This window comes from Coenobita brevimanus, chromosome 11 (assembly GCF_032717465.1).
Source record: "Coenobita brevimanus isolate Jiangsu-jjx chromosome 11, ASM3271746v2, whole genome shotgun sequence".
NCBI lineage: Eukaryota > Metazoa > Arthropoda > Malacostraca > Decapoda > Coenobitidae > Coenobita > Coenobita brevimanus.
In genome coordinates this window covers 8,586,596-8,601,593 of record NC_136964.1, presented here as the reverse complement: position 1 = coordinate 8,601,593, position 14,998 = coordinate 8,586,596, and the positions used below count along the sequence as shown (strand labels likewise).

At 39.9% G+C, this 14,998-nt stretch overlaps 1 protein-coding gene across 1 annotated transcript in view; it reads right to left on the bottom strand.

Annotated features, from left to right (window-relative positions):
* Positions 1-10,553, bottom strand: part of LOC145411914 (uncharacterized) — a 38,726-nt gene extending 28,173 nt beyond the window's left edge. The window contains exons 1-3 of the mRNA XM_080281885.1: positions 10,473-10,553; positions 9,277-9,499; positions 1,692-1,796 (exon numbers count right to left, since the gene is read on the bottom strand). Of these exons, the coding sequence (XP_080138011.1) occupies positions 1,692-1,796; positions 9,277-9,497 (326 nt within the window). The 5' untranslated portion in view covers positions 9,498-9,499; positions 10,473-10,553. The remainder of the gene's footprint in view (positions 1-1,691; positions 1,797-9,276; positions 9,500-10,472) is intronic.
* Positions 10,554-14,998: the final 4,445 nt, after the last annotated feature.

The window sequence follows — 14,998 nt, the reverse complement described above, 5'->3', positions numbered from 1 at the left end:
CTGACTGCATTTCTCACTTCACATTATCTGGGGGTGACCTACATCATCTCTCTCTCTCTCTCTCCCTCCCTCTCTCTCTCTCTCTCTATTTTGGACATGAACCAGAAGCTGCCCCACTTTCCCACTTTCACTCCTTTGTGTTAAGTACGTGTCAACAAGGGGGCTGGTGGAGGGTTAGTGTCCCTCTCTGTAAAACCACTAACTCAAAGACAAATGGCCAACCCTTATTATGGCGTCTGGCTATAGATAGATAGTGTTAAGAGCTCCGAGGCTCCTATTGCAAATGGTGTGGCTAATGGGGTTATAATATCCCCGTAAAGATAACACAGGGCATTCTATTTCTTCCATCTCTCTATCTATATCTATCTATTGCCAGACGCCTCAATCCCGTAACGGGTGGCCACAAAAAAACTGCCTCCATGTTGCCCTGTCCCCCATCATGTCACTGCCCTCCCCCCGGCTCACACCTCCCTCTCTCACATATCTCTCCACTCCATCCCTTGCTCCTCTCACTGTCTACCTATCTATCGACTGCCAGACGCCTTAATCCTGTCTGGGGTGGCCACAAACTAATCGCCTCCATGTCGCCCTGTCCCCTACCACTTCACTGCACTCCCCCAAGCTCACACCCACTTTCTCTCATACACCGCTCCACTCCATCCCTCCATCTCATCCTCCTCTCACTCCTTGTATGTTATTTTTATCATACGGTACTCAGCAAATATTTTTTTTAACACTGTAATGTGTAGATTACCTAACCCTTCACTTCAAAAATAATATTAATGCAATGTGAAGTAGATTATATCCTGTCAAATAAAAAAAAATATTAATGCAACATGAAGTATTTTAGGTGGAAGGTGGTGGGGCCATCATCCACTCACTTGATGTAGTGCTGCCTACTTCTTCCTTCACCTTTATCATTCAGTTTCTGTGTCTGTCCTCCTCTCTTCCTATTTCTCCCATTTTTCCTCTCACTTTTTATTACTCTTCTTTCCTTTTCAGGTGGCTTTCCATTGAGTGACAAGCCTAATGGTTTCCTGTAAGCCAGGAAACCATTTACAACGCTGGGTGGTAACCATATAACCAACCCATACGTGTTCCCTATGTGTCAACAAGTAGGTTGGTGGAGGGTTAGTGCCCCTCCCCGTAAAACAGCTAACTCAAAGAAAAATGGCCACCCTTTACAGCAGTGGTTTCTAACCTGTGGGGCGCGCCACCCTTGGGGGGCACGAAGGCTTGACAAAGAGGGTAATTATATTTGAAAACTATGAATTATGATGGAATTCAGTAATTTCTAAACATGGAGAAAATATTTCAGATATGAATAAGAAATCTAGTTATCTGAATAAATAAACAATTTCAAAGATTAAGAATCTATGATATTTATTGACATGTGCCAACCATGCCAGTAAAATACAGTATTGGAGGCAGGGCGGCGCAGGGAACGTGTCATTCAGTGAGGGGGCGAGAATTAGAAAACGTTGGAAACCACTGCCTTACAGAATTATGGCGTCTGGCTATAGATAGAACAGACAGAATGGCATATATTAAGAAACTCCTCAATTCAAAGTCACTGAACTGAATAAAACCATCTGAAACAAGAATAAACTAAAAAAAATAAACCACCTGACAGAGTACATTAATGTGGAAAATAAACCAGATGTTAAATGTGGTTTGCATCGGCTTCTTACCTGTTCGTATCAAATTCAGTGGTGAGTGGCTCCAAGTTGTACCCCGGCGGAACCCACACCTCAAGGTTCACCATGGCTTTAGGGATGTGTACGCCCATCCCCGTCCTGCTGTTTGAGAGGGAAAAACACGAAAACATCAAATATCACCCTTACTTTCTTTCTCCATTTCTGTCTTAAGGAAAACATCAAATATCACCCTTGCTTCACTTTCCCCATCAAATATTATCTTTGCTTCACCCATACTTTCTTTCCTCGTTTGCTGTATTAAAGAAAAAGTCAAATATCATCCTTACTTCGCCTTTACTTTCTTTCCCTGTTTGCTATGTTCAGGAAAACTTCAAATATCACCCTTCCTTCACCTTTACTTTCTTTCTCCATTTCTGTCTTAAGGAAAACTTCAAATATCACCCTTGCTTCACCTTTCCCTATTCGCTGTATTAAGGAAAATGTCAAATATCACCCTTCCTTCATCTTTATATTCTTTCCCCATTTCTGTCTTAAAGAAAACTTCAAATATCACCCTTACTTCATCTTTCCTTATTTGCTGTATAAAAAATTGGTCAGATATCATCATTACTTTACCTTCACTTCACCTTTCCCATCAGCTTTGTAAAAACATCAAATATCACCTCTACTTCATCTCTTCCTAGTGCCAAATATTGTATGAACCATCATACAGTATGCTATTAACAAGTGAGGATAAAAAACAGGCACAGAAAATGGATATCAGGCCCTTAACTTCCCAATAAATTTAAATAAAAGTATCATACCTCAACCCAGAGTAATAAAAACTATGCAAAACATTTAACAGTGAATCATAAACAGTCAGGTATTGTTATATGTCTACTCGTTATGCAATAAACTATTATAATGATGAACAAAAGGTTAAACCCATTTTCGGAATAACATGGGCAAAATGATCGTGCATTTGATAGAACGATGCCTCCCAGTCAGTAAACTGACCCAAGATGGTCTCCCATTGTTTACATCTGCAGTGACTGTCAGCCTTTCATTTTATTTTGTGCATGAGAGGTCACTGAACACTACTGCTAATGTCAAATAATGATGCAAATGGAAAACAAAAAGTGCAGTGTACAATTTTAAGTGGTCTTCCCCCCCCCCCATGTGAAATAGTGAAACTTGTGACTTGGAAATCATGTCTGGCAAAGGATGCTAGCCCTAGTGGAAAGCATGGTGCTAATGAGGGGTGTCAAGAGCAAGTTTTTTTTTTTTTTTTATAAATAAATAAAGGTTACATGGTCATTCGCTCCCTCCCTATCCCACTGAACCCATGTTATTATGAACCTCGTTATACAATAATTCATCATGCGATGGCTTTTCTTTTAATGTAAACCCATCGTATACTGAGTCGTGACTGTACAGGATATACATATGATACGATGTCTGTCCAAAAGAAAACCAAACTTTTTAAACAGCGCACCAACTAGCCATTACACTGAGATGAGAAGCCAAAGACAGTTTATTTACCGTAACAGTAGTAGTACAAATATCTTAATACACTGCTATAAGGCGACACATTTTTATCATGCATAACAAACAGATAAATCGCTCCACAGGCCTGAAAAAGAAGGAACTATATCATTGAAAACAGAACTTGGTATAAACGTGTTTGAATAACATTACCCATAATCGCAAATCCAGACTGAAATCTCTAAACAATCTGCAAAAATATGAGTTAAAAATAAAATAAAGTAAAAAACATCACATATCATGCAGGGCGAAAAGACGTCTAAACATATCTTGGGCATCACATTCGAAGATGAAGTCAGAAGTTACCAAAAACCTCGAATGTCTAGATATGTAATGAGAGGAATGTTTATATCAAATGGCGTGCAGGGCGAAGACGGCTCCTCCACTTACTTCGGCATCACCAAGAGGGAGCCGTTGACGAAGACGAACTGGAGGATGACGGGATAATTCGCCAGAGAGTCCAAGCCCGTCACCGGTGATGAATATGGCCGACGCCGCTCCCACTCTCTGCCATGGAACTCCTCAGAACTCCTTTTGCTTTCTCTATTATTCTTATTCAGATGCAACAAAGTCTCTCTCATTACGGTACTTTTTTTCATGATGCAAAAATATGTACCATACTTTTTAATTATACAGAAGTTTTGTTTTGTTTCTCCATTACTTTTTTTGATGCAGCAATCTTTCTCATAACTCTGAATGCAACAATGTTGCTTCCATTGCTCCTTTTAACCCCTTCAGCCTGAGGGTATTCATTTCTATTTAATTGCCATTACCAAACAATCTTTATTCAGCTTAGGAGAGACTTTCTGAACTGGGAGGGATAAATTTGAATCAACCTCTTCTATACACTGCCTTTCCCAAACTGAGTAAAAACATTGCAACAGTGGCATGATTTTTTTTTTTTTTTAATATACTGGCATCAAGGGGTAAAATACAGCATATGCATGAATGGCTAAAGGCTCAGGGAAATGGGCTCGATATCGTCCATGCTTACAATTTCAAAAATGTACAAGATAATGCAGAGTGGATGCAATTTTTTCAGTATAAAACACCGTAACTTGCAGACTAGATTATTTTTTTTCTTCCGAACAGCACATTCAGTAACTTAAATAGTGGTTTCAGTCCTGGTGTTGGCTTAAGAGTTCCATCCAAGTTGTCAATCACCATTACCGCTGTCACTCATAACCGAAATCAGTTTAGGAAATATTCAGTGTCACTATGTATACTGTTTTCTACAGTGGATTAGTATTTCTCATAACATCACCATAATATACTATTTTTCATTCTGAATCAACGTTTTCTTAAGCCTATTTCAAGGTGTTACTTATTTTTCCCCCATTTGAAATCATTTCTCTGATTAAACTAGCCTTTAATATGACGTTATCAAAGTCTATTTAAAATGAAATGCTTATCAGTAAGCACCACTTAACACAGTTGTATAGCATCTGATTAACTTCCCTTTTATGCCCAAATCAAATAAAAAACACTGAAATTCATCCTAAACTGACTATACAGAAAACATCAATTTCAAAGTGAAAAATTATATATCATACGCGTTTTCTTTCGTTCTCACATTGTAGTATTCACAATGAAAACTACAGAGACCAGTATTGCTGTGTACAAGATGCATCATATCCAAGAGTTCCATATCAGTCATTCCTTCAGTCTCATTTCACTGTCATTCACCTTATTTTCATTCCTTCATATCCTCCTATCCTTGCCATTATCACAATTTCATTTTTTTATATACCGGTATACTGTATATTTCTTTTTTTGTTTTGGATGATTGCATTTACTCGAGCAAGATAACAAAACGATGTGAATATATTACGAACTATCTCCCAATCTATTTAAATTGTTAGACAGGTCATGCATCCATGCAAAAGATTGTGGAAGATTCTATTTATGCATACCATTTAAATAACTCCCACCTTTTATTAACAATGATATGGAACTTCACGGGTATTGTACAAAATATTGCACACCTTTGAATTTTAAATACTGTACAGTGTTTCTGTATATTAGAGGTTGGAATGACAGTCTAAAAAAAAAACATTTCAAGGGTTATGGTGAAACGATCTAATAATAACAATAATAATAATAAGAAGAAAAATAATAAGTTCAATCGAAATCTTGACATGTAATTACATACGATCAATTCCTACTGTAAACATAGACAGCTGGTCCCCATTTTATGAACGGCTGAATTACGATTTTTCAAGGTTACAGTGGAGTCTGGCATAAATCTTTAATTTCCAAACTGCCCTCTTACGGTTTCTATCCTTCTATCTCTGCCTTCATCTCTAGCTTCCTTTCTGGTCGTTCTACAGCCGCTGTTGTAGACGGCCATCATTCTTCTCCTAGACCTATTAACAGTGGTGTTCCTCAGGGCTCTGTCCTATCACCAACTCTCTTCCTTTTATTAATCAATGACCTTCTAAGCTATACATCTAACCCCATCCACTCACACGCTGATGACTCCACCCTTCACCTTTCCATTCAATTCCCACAACGGCCATCTCAACAGTTACTTCAACAAACAAGGGATGAGGCTATGGGACACCTAATGTCTGACTTGGCTCGTATCTCTGACTGGGGTAAAAATAATCTGGTTGTTTTTAATGCACCTAAGACTCAGTTCTTACACCTATCAACCTGACAAAATCTTCCACAGGTACACCCACTAATGTTTAATAATATTCAGCTTAATCCTGCATCATCGTTGAACATGCTTGGGGTTGCATTTACTCGGGACTTGTCTTGGAAAGATCATATTACATCTCTTGTAAAATCTGCTTCCAAAAGACTGGGTGTGCTATGCCAACTCCATTCCTTCTTTACTCCTGCACAACTGTTGACACTATACATAGGTTTTATCTGCCCCTGTGTGGAGTACAACTCTCATGTGTGGGGAGGCTCCCCACATACAGCTCTTCTCAATAGGGTGGAGTCAAAGGCTTTTCGTCTCATTAACTCTCTCCCTCTTACTGACTCCCTTCAACCTCTGTCTCTTTGCCGCACTGTTGCATGTCTTTTCTTCTGCTACTTCAATGGTCACTGTTCCTCCGAACTGTCTGCATGCATTCCTCCACCTCTATGACGGGTGCATAGCACCCATCTAGCAGCGAACTCTCATCCCTTTTCTGTCCATCTCTCTAATGCAAGAGTTAACCGTTACTCGAAGTCCTTCATTTATGCAACAGGTCAACTCTGGAACTGTCTCCCTCTGTCTGTATTTCCTACTTCCTATGATCTCCAGTCTTTCACACGCAGTGTGTCCAGGCATCTCGAAATGAATGGATCTTGAATTTGGCTCTCTCTTGTATTTTGTTTTTCTCTTGGAAGGAACAGTTTTGTGGGCTCATTGCCTTTGGTTCCTTCATCCTCACATTAAAAAAAGGGAAAAAAAAGAAAAGAAAAAAAAAGAAACTAGACTTCGAAATTTGAATTTTGATCTCTCGGGCTAGCGATATGCGGTACAATACTCTCTTGTGATACTGGGAAACAGAAGCAAGCAGAGCCCCAGTCTGCCCAGGCTGTCGTTAGTGTAAATAATCAATGATCCGATGCTCTAGCACTCTGTGTTGCCAGTGTCTTTTTTGGATACCCTCCCAGTATCTATGTTGTGTTTTGTGCATCCATCATGCCTATGAAATGCCCATCTGTCTCTTGCTACTGGTGAGAAGAGAAAGCAACTACTGTACTCTTGAGATGAAACTCAAGATAACTGCCCAGCATCATGGTGGCAAGCCCATAGGGTCCTGGTCGTTTCAGACGTTAAGTCATTTAGGTCGTAACGTCCAAACTGACAAACGGCCGAACTGCCTAAACAACATAACCTATTTGGACATTACGGCCTCAATGACTTACAGTCGTAACGGCCAGGGCAGAGCCCGTAATGGCCATCGCAGGTGAACTTTGACTTTTGCAATTGATGATCTCAGTACAGTATTCAACAAATTACTTGAGATATTCAACACATATACAAAATAGGCTTTGTGTTAATGATTCTGCCCAACTGTAGGCTAATGTAGGTTTTCTAAGCATGTTTAAGGTTCACTTGGCTAGGCTATGATGGTCGGTCGGTTAGGTGTATTAAATCCATTTTCGACTCACGACATTCCACTTACGATGGGTTTATCGGAGCGTTACCCAATCGTAAGTAGGGGACCACCAAATTCTTTTTACATGAAAGAGTAAACATGGAATATTCGTTTTTAATTATTTTTGGTCCTTCCTGAAAAATAAATACTAGACACAGAAGGAAATTTCCCAAGCGTCTTCCTGTTAATTGGTAAATCAACCTTTCTACATTTTAACGTACGGTAAATCCAACCCACCAACATGTCGTAAGATGGGTTGTGACTTCCCTCGTGACTCAGATCTCACCTTACGTAAGATTCCACGTTAAGATAATTCATAAAATGCTCAGTAACTCCCGCCAAAACCTTCATACCGCATTATCACAGGATCGATGTGAAATTCTCGGAGAAGTAACCAACATGCAAATTTTTACGCGCCAAAAATTCAAAAATGCTAGTGTGTGTGTGTGTGTGTGTGTGTGTGTGTGTGAGAGAGAGAGAGAACACCGCCCTCAATATCTCTAAAATGAGTGTTCTGTGCGTCTCTCTTTCTCTCTCTCTCTCTCTCTCTCTTTCTTATCCAACTCATTCCCAAACCAATTTAAATTAACCCAGTGAGTCATGGATGCGCAAAACCCACTAAACCACTTAAACAGCCCTCATTCTCGGTCACCGTCTCCTCCTCCTGTTCAATGATGCAATTTTACCAGCTGTTTTAGTCAAATTCCAAAGTATGGCGCCAAAAAATATATGCAATCGATTTTCGCCCGTACTGTCTATTGGTTTTGGGGTGAGATTGGGTAAGTGGCGGGTTTTGGCAGGGTATGTGGTATGTGAGTCAGCTGAGAGAGAGAGAGAGAGAGAGAGAGAGAGAGAGATTCTTATGGTCTTCACAAGCTTGAGAGAGAGAGAGAGAGAGAGAGAGAGAGAGAGAGAGAGATTCTTATGGTCTTCACGAGCTTGAGAGAGAGAGAGAGGGGGAGAGAGAGAGAGAGAGATTCTTACTAAGTGATATGGCCTTAATACCAATAAAAACTCTTACTCTGCCAAGTGTGTGTGTGTGTGTGTGTGTGTGTGTGTGAGAGAGAGAGAGAGAGAGAGAGAGAGAGAGAATCGGTATATACACTTATAAACATTTTCAACATGCATGCAACATAACACAAGCAACACAAAGCCAATGCAAATATTAGACAGTGTTAGTGCTCAAGAGTAATAATAATAATAATAATAATAATAATGTTTCCATGAACTAAGCTATAATAAAAATGTGGACAAAATAATAATAATAATAATAATAACAATGATAATAATAATAATAATAACTCTCAATGAAGTAAGCTATAATAAAAATGTGGACTTTAAAGACATTAATAATTAGTCTATTAATACAACCTTAAATAAAGATAAATATTAGTTTTTAATAAAGCAATAAATTACCTTAAGCCAATATTAGTCATTAGATTTTTAATAATAAAGGAAATTTTTAAAAACTTATCTTGTCTACATAAAGGAAAATAAATGTCCGTAAACCCAATAATAATATCAATAATCATAATAAATAAATACAAACCAAAAACATTTTCTTAATCTTTCTAATATTCACATTACATACTGGTACACGGAAATATTAAACATTCTATCTCTCTCTATCTGTCTATCTATCTATATATATATTAACTGACGTGCTATCCAACGCGCCTACCAAACAACTCAAACTTAGGCCCGTATTCTCGTCGATTAAGGAAAGTCCCTAACACCCCTTCCTTTGCGATTTATTTTGCTTATTACACCTTACTGTCCAATTCCTTGTTACATAAATCCTTCTAACATCGCCAAACTCTCCGTAAAGAATGCACAAGATTTCATTTATCACCACAATCTGCATAAAGAACATACGAAAGGACATTAACCACCCAAATCCAAAACTAAATCCCTAAAGAAGAGGTGCTAGGGACAAGAACATCAAAAAATCAACGGTCATTTTCTACAACATTCGAAATCGGAATACTCACGTAGCAATGGCGCTCTTATCCTCTGGGGGGCGCATCGCTTCTACAACTGAACTTGGATCGAAACTCTCAGGCACTGTAGTGATGGTAAGGTTGACGTAGCCCAGCCATTCTTTGAGAAATATAGCCACCATTCGAGTCATGAGCTGCTGCGGGATGTGGCTGGAAGTTAGCATTGTTAGCGGCTGTTCCCGCTCGTTGACGTAGAGATGTTGGGGCTTCATATCTGTAAGCGAAAAAAATTTGTTAACTTTCATGTTTACTATGATTATGATGATGATGATTATTATTACACACACACACACACACACACACACACACACACACACACACACACACACGTTGAGGCTTCATATCTGTAAGGGGAAAATTTTTTTTTTAACTATTTGATGTTTACTATGATGATGATGGTGATGATGATGATGATAATTATTATTATTTACACACACACACACACACACATAGCCTACACAGGCAAAACTGATCTATGAAACGAATAATGATGACTGCCATCTTCAAATGTTGCTGACAGAAACAGAGCCAGCCGTATTAGTGCTGTATAACCATTCTACACAGACATCTTAGTGGCACTGAGTGATACTCATAATACATCGTTCTTTCTTTGATATAGTTAGACGCATGCCACCAATTATCTCAGTATGCAACAAGTCAACTCTGGAAAGGTCTCTTTGTCTGTATTTCCTACTGCCTGTGACCTCCAGTCTTTCAAACGCAGTGTCCAGGCATCTCGAAAGGAATGGATCTTGAATTTGGCTCTGTTATCTTGTTTTTGTTTTTTCTTGGAGAAAACAATCTTACGGAATTCTGACCATTGGTTCCTTTTTCCTTTTTTTATCTAAACACTGGACCATGGGAAGGGCACGAGCTCCGTAAGGCCAGCGTGCGGTGCGGAGGGGGCACAGCCCCCGACCAGGAAAGAAACCATCCATATTTTATTCATCCTGTATGCAAAACATATAATATTTTTATGTCTAATTATAGGTTCAATAAGAGCTGATAATGATGTCACGTCATCTGAGACGGATGCCAAAATGGACAAGCGTAGGTGGGTCTTGTGACATGTTTAGTGGGTGGCCCAGCAGAGTGCCGGTACTGGCAGGCTAGGCAAACAATACACCTACAGTATATCCCCCTAACCCAGAGTGAACACCAGTGCCTTATCTACGCCCGTGACTCACCTATCTGCAGTGGTGTGTCCGTAAAGCACGTGGGTACGGTGCTTGGCTCTGGCGGTACGGGCACTTGCTCAACGTACCGCCGCGGTGAGTGTTGTGGCTGTGACGTCACCCCCACCACACCCCTCACCCCGCCACCCACCACCACCACCGCTACCACCACCGCCAGCAGGGAGGGGGGAGGGGGAGGGGGGAGCCAGCGCCACCCCCACCAGCGCCCCCTGTGGCACTTAGGTCTGCACATCGCTACGCCATTCTGTAGGAGAGAGAAGAGTTAGGTGTCATTGGAACTTACAAAATATTAAACATTAGTATCACCAAAATCGCAACTATCGTAATATACTACTGATCAGCCTAACACCTAGTGGAATAATAATAATAATAATAATAATAATAATAATAATAGTAGTAGTAGTAGTAGCAGTAGTAGTAAATAATAATAATAATACCGGTAAAAAAATATGTACCGTAGTGTCATCGTCATCATCATCATCATCATCACCACTCAACTTTCCATTATTTCAAGAGAAGAAATATAAAAAATTCATTACATTTTTCCTCGATAAACTTTGACACCTAGGACTGTGTGTGTGTGTGTGTGTGTGTGTGTGTGTTTAGAGAGAGAGAGAGAGAGAGAGATTAACCTTTTGGCTGCAGTGGACGAACCTACTTATTCTCTCTCTCTCTCTCTCAGCTTAACAAAATCGTCTGGGGGTTGCAAGAATAAAAAATAAACAAAAAATCCAACTATTTCCATTTTCTTTCCAACCCTTTCCATGCTATGAAAGTACTTAACACCATCCATTCACCGACTTATTTCTTTTCTAGGATGTACTTAACACCAACCATTCACCGACTTATTTTTTTTATGATGCACTTAACACCTTCCATACAGTGACTTATCTTTTTTTTTCTAGGATGTACTTAACACCTTCCACCCGGCGACCTATTTTTTCTAGTTACTTCGTCTTCTCTCTACTTGATTCCTAGAGAGTTTATGAGAGCGTCCTCGTTGTAAAGGGGTTAATGAAGGCTATATCTAGTACTATAATAATAATAATAATAATAATAATAACTAATAATAAAAGTGGTGGTGGTGGTAGTAGTAGTGGTAGTAGTAGTAGTAGTAGTTTCCTAAGTTAAATAAACTCGTCTGGATAGCAAGAATATAAGTATTTAGAATTCGGGTGTTCTTTCTCCTTTCCTTCCTTCCTACCTACCTCTCTCCATTCCTCCCTTCTCTCCCTTTTTCCATCTCTCCCTTCCTTCCTCCCTCCCCTTCTTCTTTCCCCCCTCCCTCCTCCCTCTCTACTTATAATCCTCCTTCCTTCTCTCCCTCCCTCCCTCATCTCTCACCTCCTCCTCCTCCTCTCCCTTTCCCAACACCTTTCACTCTCACCCTTTCTCCCTCCTCCCCCTCTCCTCTACCCCTTCCCTTCCTTTCGTCCTCCCTACCTCCCTCCACCTCCCTCCCTTCCCCTCCTTATCTTCCATTATCCTCCTCCTACTCGCACCTACCCATCTATCTCTTCTCTCACTCTCTCCCTTCCTTCTCTACTTCTCACCTCTCCTTCCCCTCCCTCCTTTCCTTCCTTCCTTCCTCCCTCCCTCTCCTTTCCCTCTCTCCCTCCCTCCTTCCTCCCTTCTCTACTTCTCCTTCCCTTTCCCGTTCCTTTCCTTCCTCCCTCCCTCCATTTCTCCCCTCCCCCCTTGCTTCCCTCCCTCTCTCCACTATGACGCAGTTAGTAGACGGAGGGAGGGAGGGAGGGAGGGAGGGAGCGAGGGAGGGTGATGACGCAATGATCGATATTTGGGGTGAGGGAAGCTCTCTCTCTCTCTCTCTCTCTCTCTCACTACTTTCACTAGCCTATGCACCTTGCAATATAGACCATTAACTGAATAAAAATACTTTGATAATAGTGAAGAAATTATACAGGAATGAATGTATACTGTTGCCTCTCACTGAATGATTTGGTATACAAGTGATGATGATGATGATGATGATGATGATGATGATGATAATAATAATAATAATAATAATAATAATAAAATAACAATAATAATTATAATAGCCGTAGTAATAGCACAAGCAGTAGTAACAGCAGCAGCAGCAGTAGTAGTAGTAGTAAAAATAATAATAATGGCGGTAGTAGTAGTAGTCGTAATGGTCAAGATAACAACAATAATAACAATGGTAACAGTAGTAGTAGTAGTAGTAGTAGTAGTAATAATAATAATAATAATAATAATAATAATAATAATAAATTCCAGATAAAAAAGGGGATGGGATATGAATATCACTTCCACCCTTTTTTTTTTTTTTTTTGGGGGGGGGGGAACGCCAGTGCCTTTTAAAATTAGTCAAAATCGGAGAGAGAGACAGAGAGAGAGAGAGAGAGAGAGAGAGAGAGAGACTAATATTCCAATCCATATAACACCAGACGAATTTATTTAATCTAATCTCCCTCCCTAAGCTGAATTAAATCATCAGAAAATAATAATATAAATAAATAAATAAATAAATCGCCTGAAAATAAAATGAAATAAATAAATAAATGTTACGTTTTTTATGCGAGCTCGACCATTGAAATAATTTAAATGGTACGTTTTCTATGCGACCATTTTCTTCAATTATTTTACGGGTCACTTTAGCAAATTTTGGTGTGTTTTATATTGCTTTATTTTGGCCGGGTCTTTCAAACTCTGTGCCTACGTGGATGGTATGTAAGGCGAGCAGTGCAGTGACCCCTCCTGCCTCTCTCTCTCTCTCTCTCTCTCTCTCTCTCTCTCTCATCCATTTGTGTCCAATTTCCCCTCTCTATCTCACTTTTATCTTTGTTCTTGTTGTCACTTATTTCCAATTTTCCTCTCTCTCTCTCTCTCTCACCCACACACACACTTTTTTGTTTACATAATTTATCTTCTCATTTTTGTTTGTCTCTCTCTCTCTCTCTCTCTCACACACACACACACACACACACACACACACACACACACACACATACACATCCTTTTTTGTTTACATAATTTATCTTCTCATTTTTGCATCTCTCTCTCCCTCTCTCTCTCTCTCTCTCTCTCTCTCTCTCTCTCTCTCTCTCTCTCTCTCATGCAGGACAAAACGCATTTATCTCTACTCTTTTCACTTTAACTTGGCCTAAAATCACCATCTCTCCATCTTGAATGCTAAACTGTAACACTAACACTGAAATATGATGCTAGTCACGAAGAAGTGCCATGGACAAGATGCAGAACCGTAGTATCGTCTTATTCATCCACCGAGCTATAATACTCAAACATGATGCTAGTCACGAAGAAGTGCTATGGAAGGGACAAGAACCGTATTCTGTCACTCAGCTGTAACACTAAAACGATGCTATTCACGAAGAAGTGCTATGGAAAGGATGCAGAGCCGTAGAATTATAAGTCACGAAGAAGTGCTATGGAGAGGATGTAGAGCCGTAGTATTATAAGTCACGAAGAAGTGCTATGGAGAGGATGTAGAGCCGTAGTATTACTGTATTAGTCACGAAGAAGTGCTGTGGAAGGCATTATAGAAACGTACATACATATACATATATATTGTTTACGCACACATACACACAAACCAGAAGCAACAGGCATACAGAAACGTACATACATATACACATAAATATTCGTATACGCACACATACATACACAACTATAAATCTAGTCTTCAAACTATGCATGAGAAAACTAATCTATCGATCTATCTATCTACCGGTATCTATCTATCTCCGGCCAGACGCCAAAATCCCGTAAAGGGTTGAGTTGTTTTACAGGGAGGGGCACTAACCCTCCACCAACCAACTTGCTTGACATGTAGGTAACACGTATGGGTTGGTTATATGGTTACCACCCAGCGTCGTAAATGGTTTCCAGGCTTACAGGAAACCATTAGGCATGCCACTCCGTGTAAAGCCACCTGAAAATGAAAGAAGAGTAATAAAAAAAGACAGGAAAGATGGGAGAAATAGGAAGAGAGGAGGACAGACAAAAAACAAAAAATGATAAAGGTGAAGGAAGTCGGCAGCACTACATCAAGTGAATGGATGATGGTGAGAAACAGGAAGAGAGGAGGGCACACAAAAATGCAATGATAAAGGTGAAGGAAGAAGTATGCAGCACTACATCAAGTGAATGGATGATGGTGAGATATACGAAGAGAGGAAGGCAGACACAGAAAAAGAATGATAAAAGTGAAGGAAGTAGTTGGCAGCACTACATCAAGTGAATGGATGATGGTGAGAAACAGAAAGAGAGGATGGCACACAGAAAAACAATGATAAAGGTGAGGGAAGAAGTAGGCAGCACTACATCAAGTGAATGGATGATGGTGAGAAACAGGAAGACAGGAGGGCAGACAGAAAAACAATGATAAAGGTGAGGGAAGAAGTAGGCAGCACTACATCATGTAAATGGATGATGGTGAGAAACAGGAAGAGAGGAGGGCACACAGAAAAACAATGATAAAGGTGAGGGAAGAAGTAGGCAGCACTACATCAAGT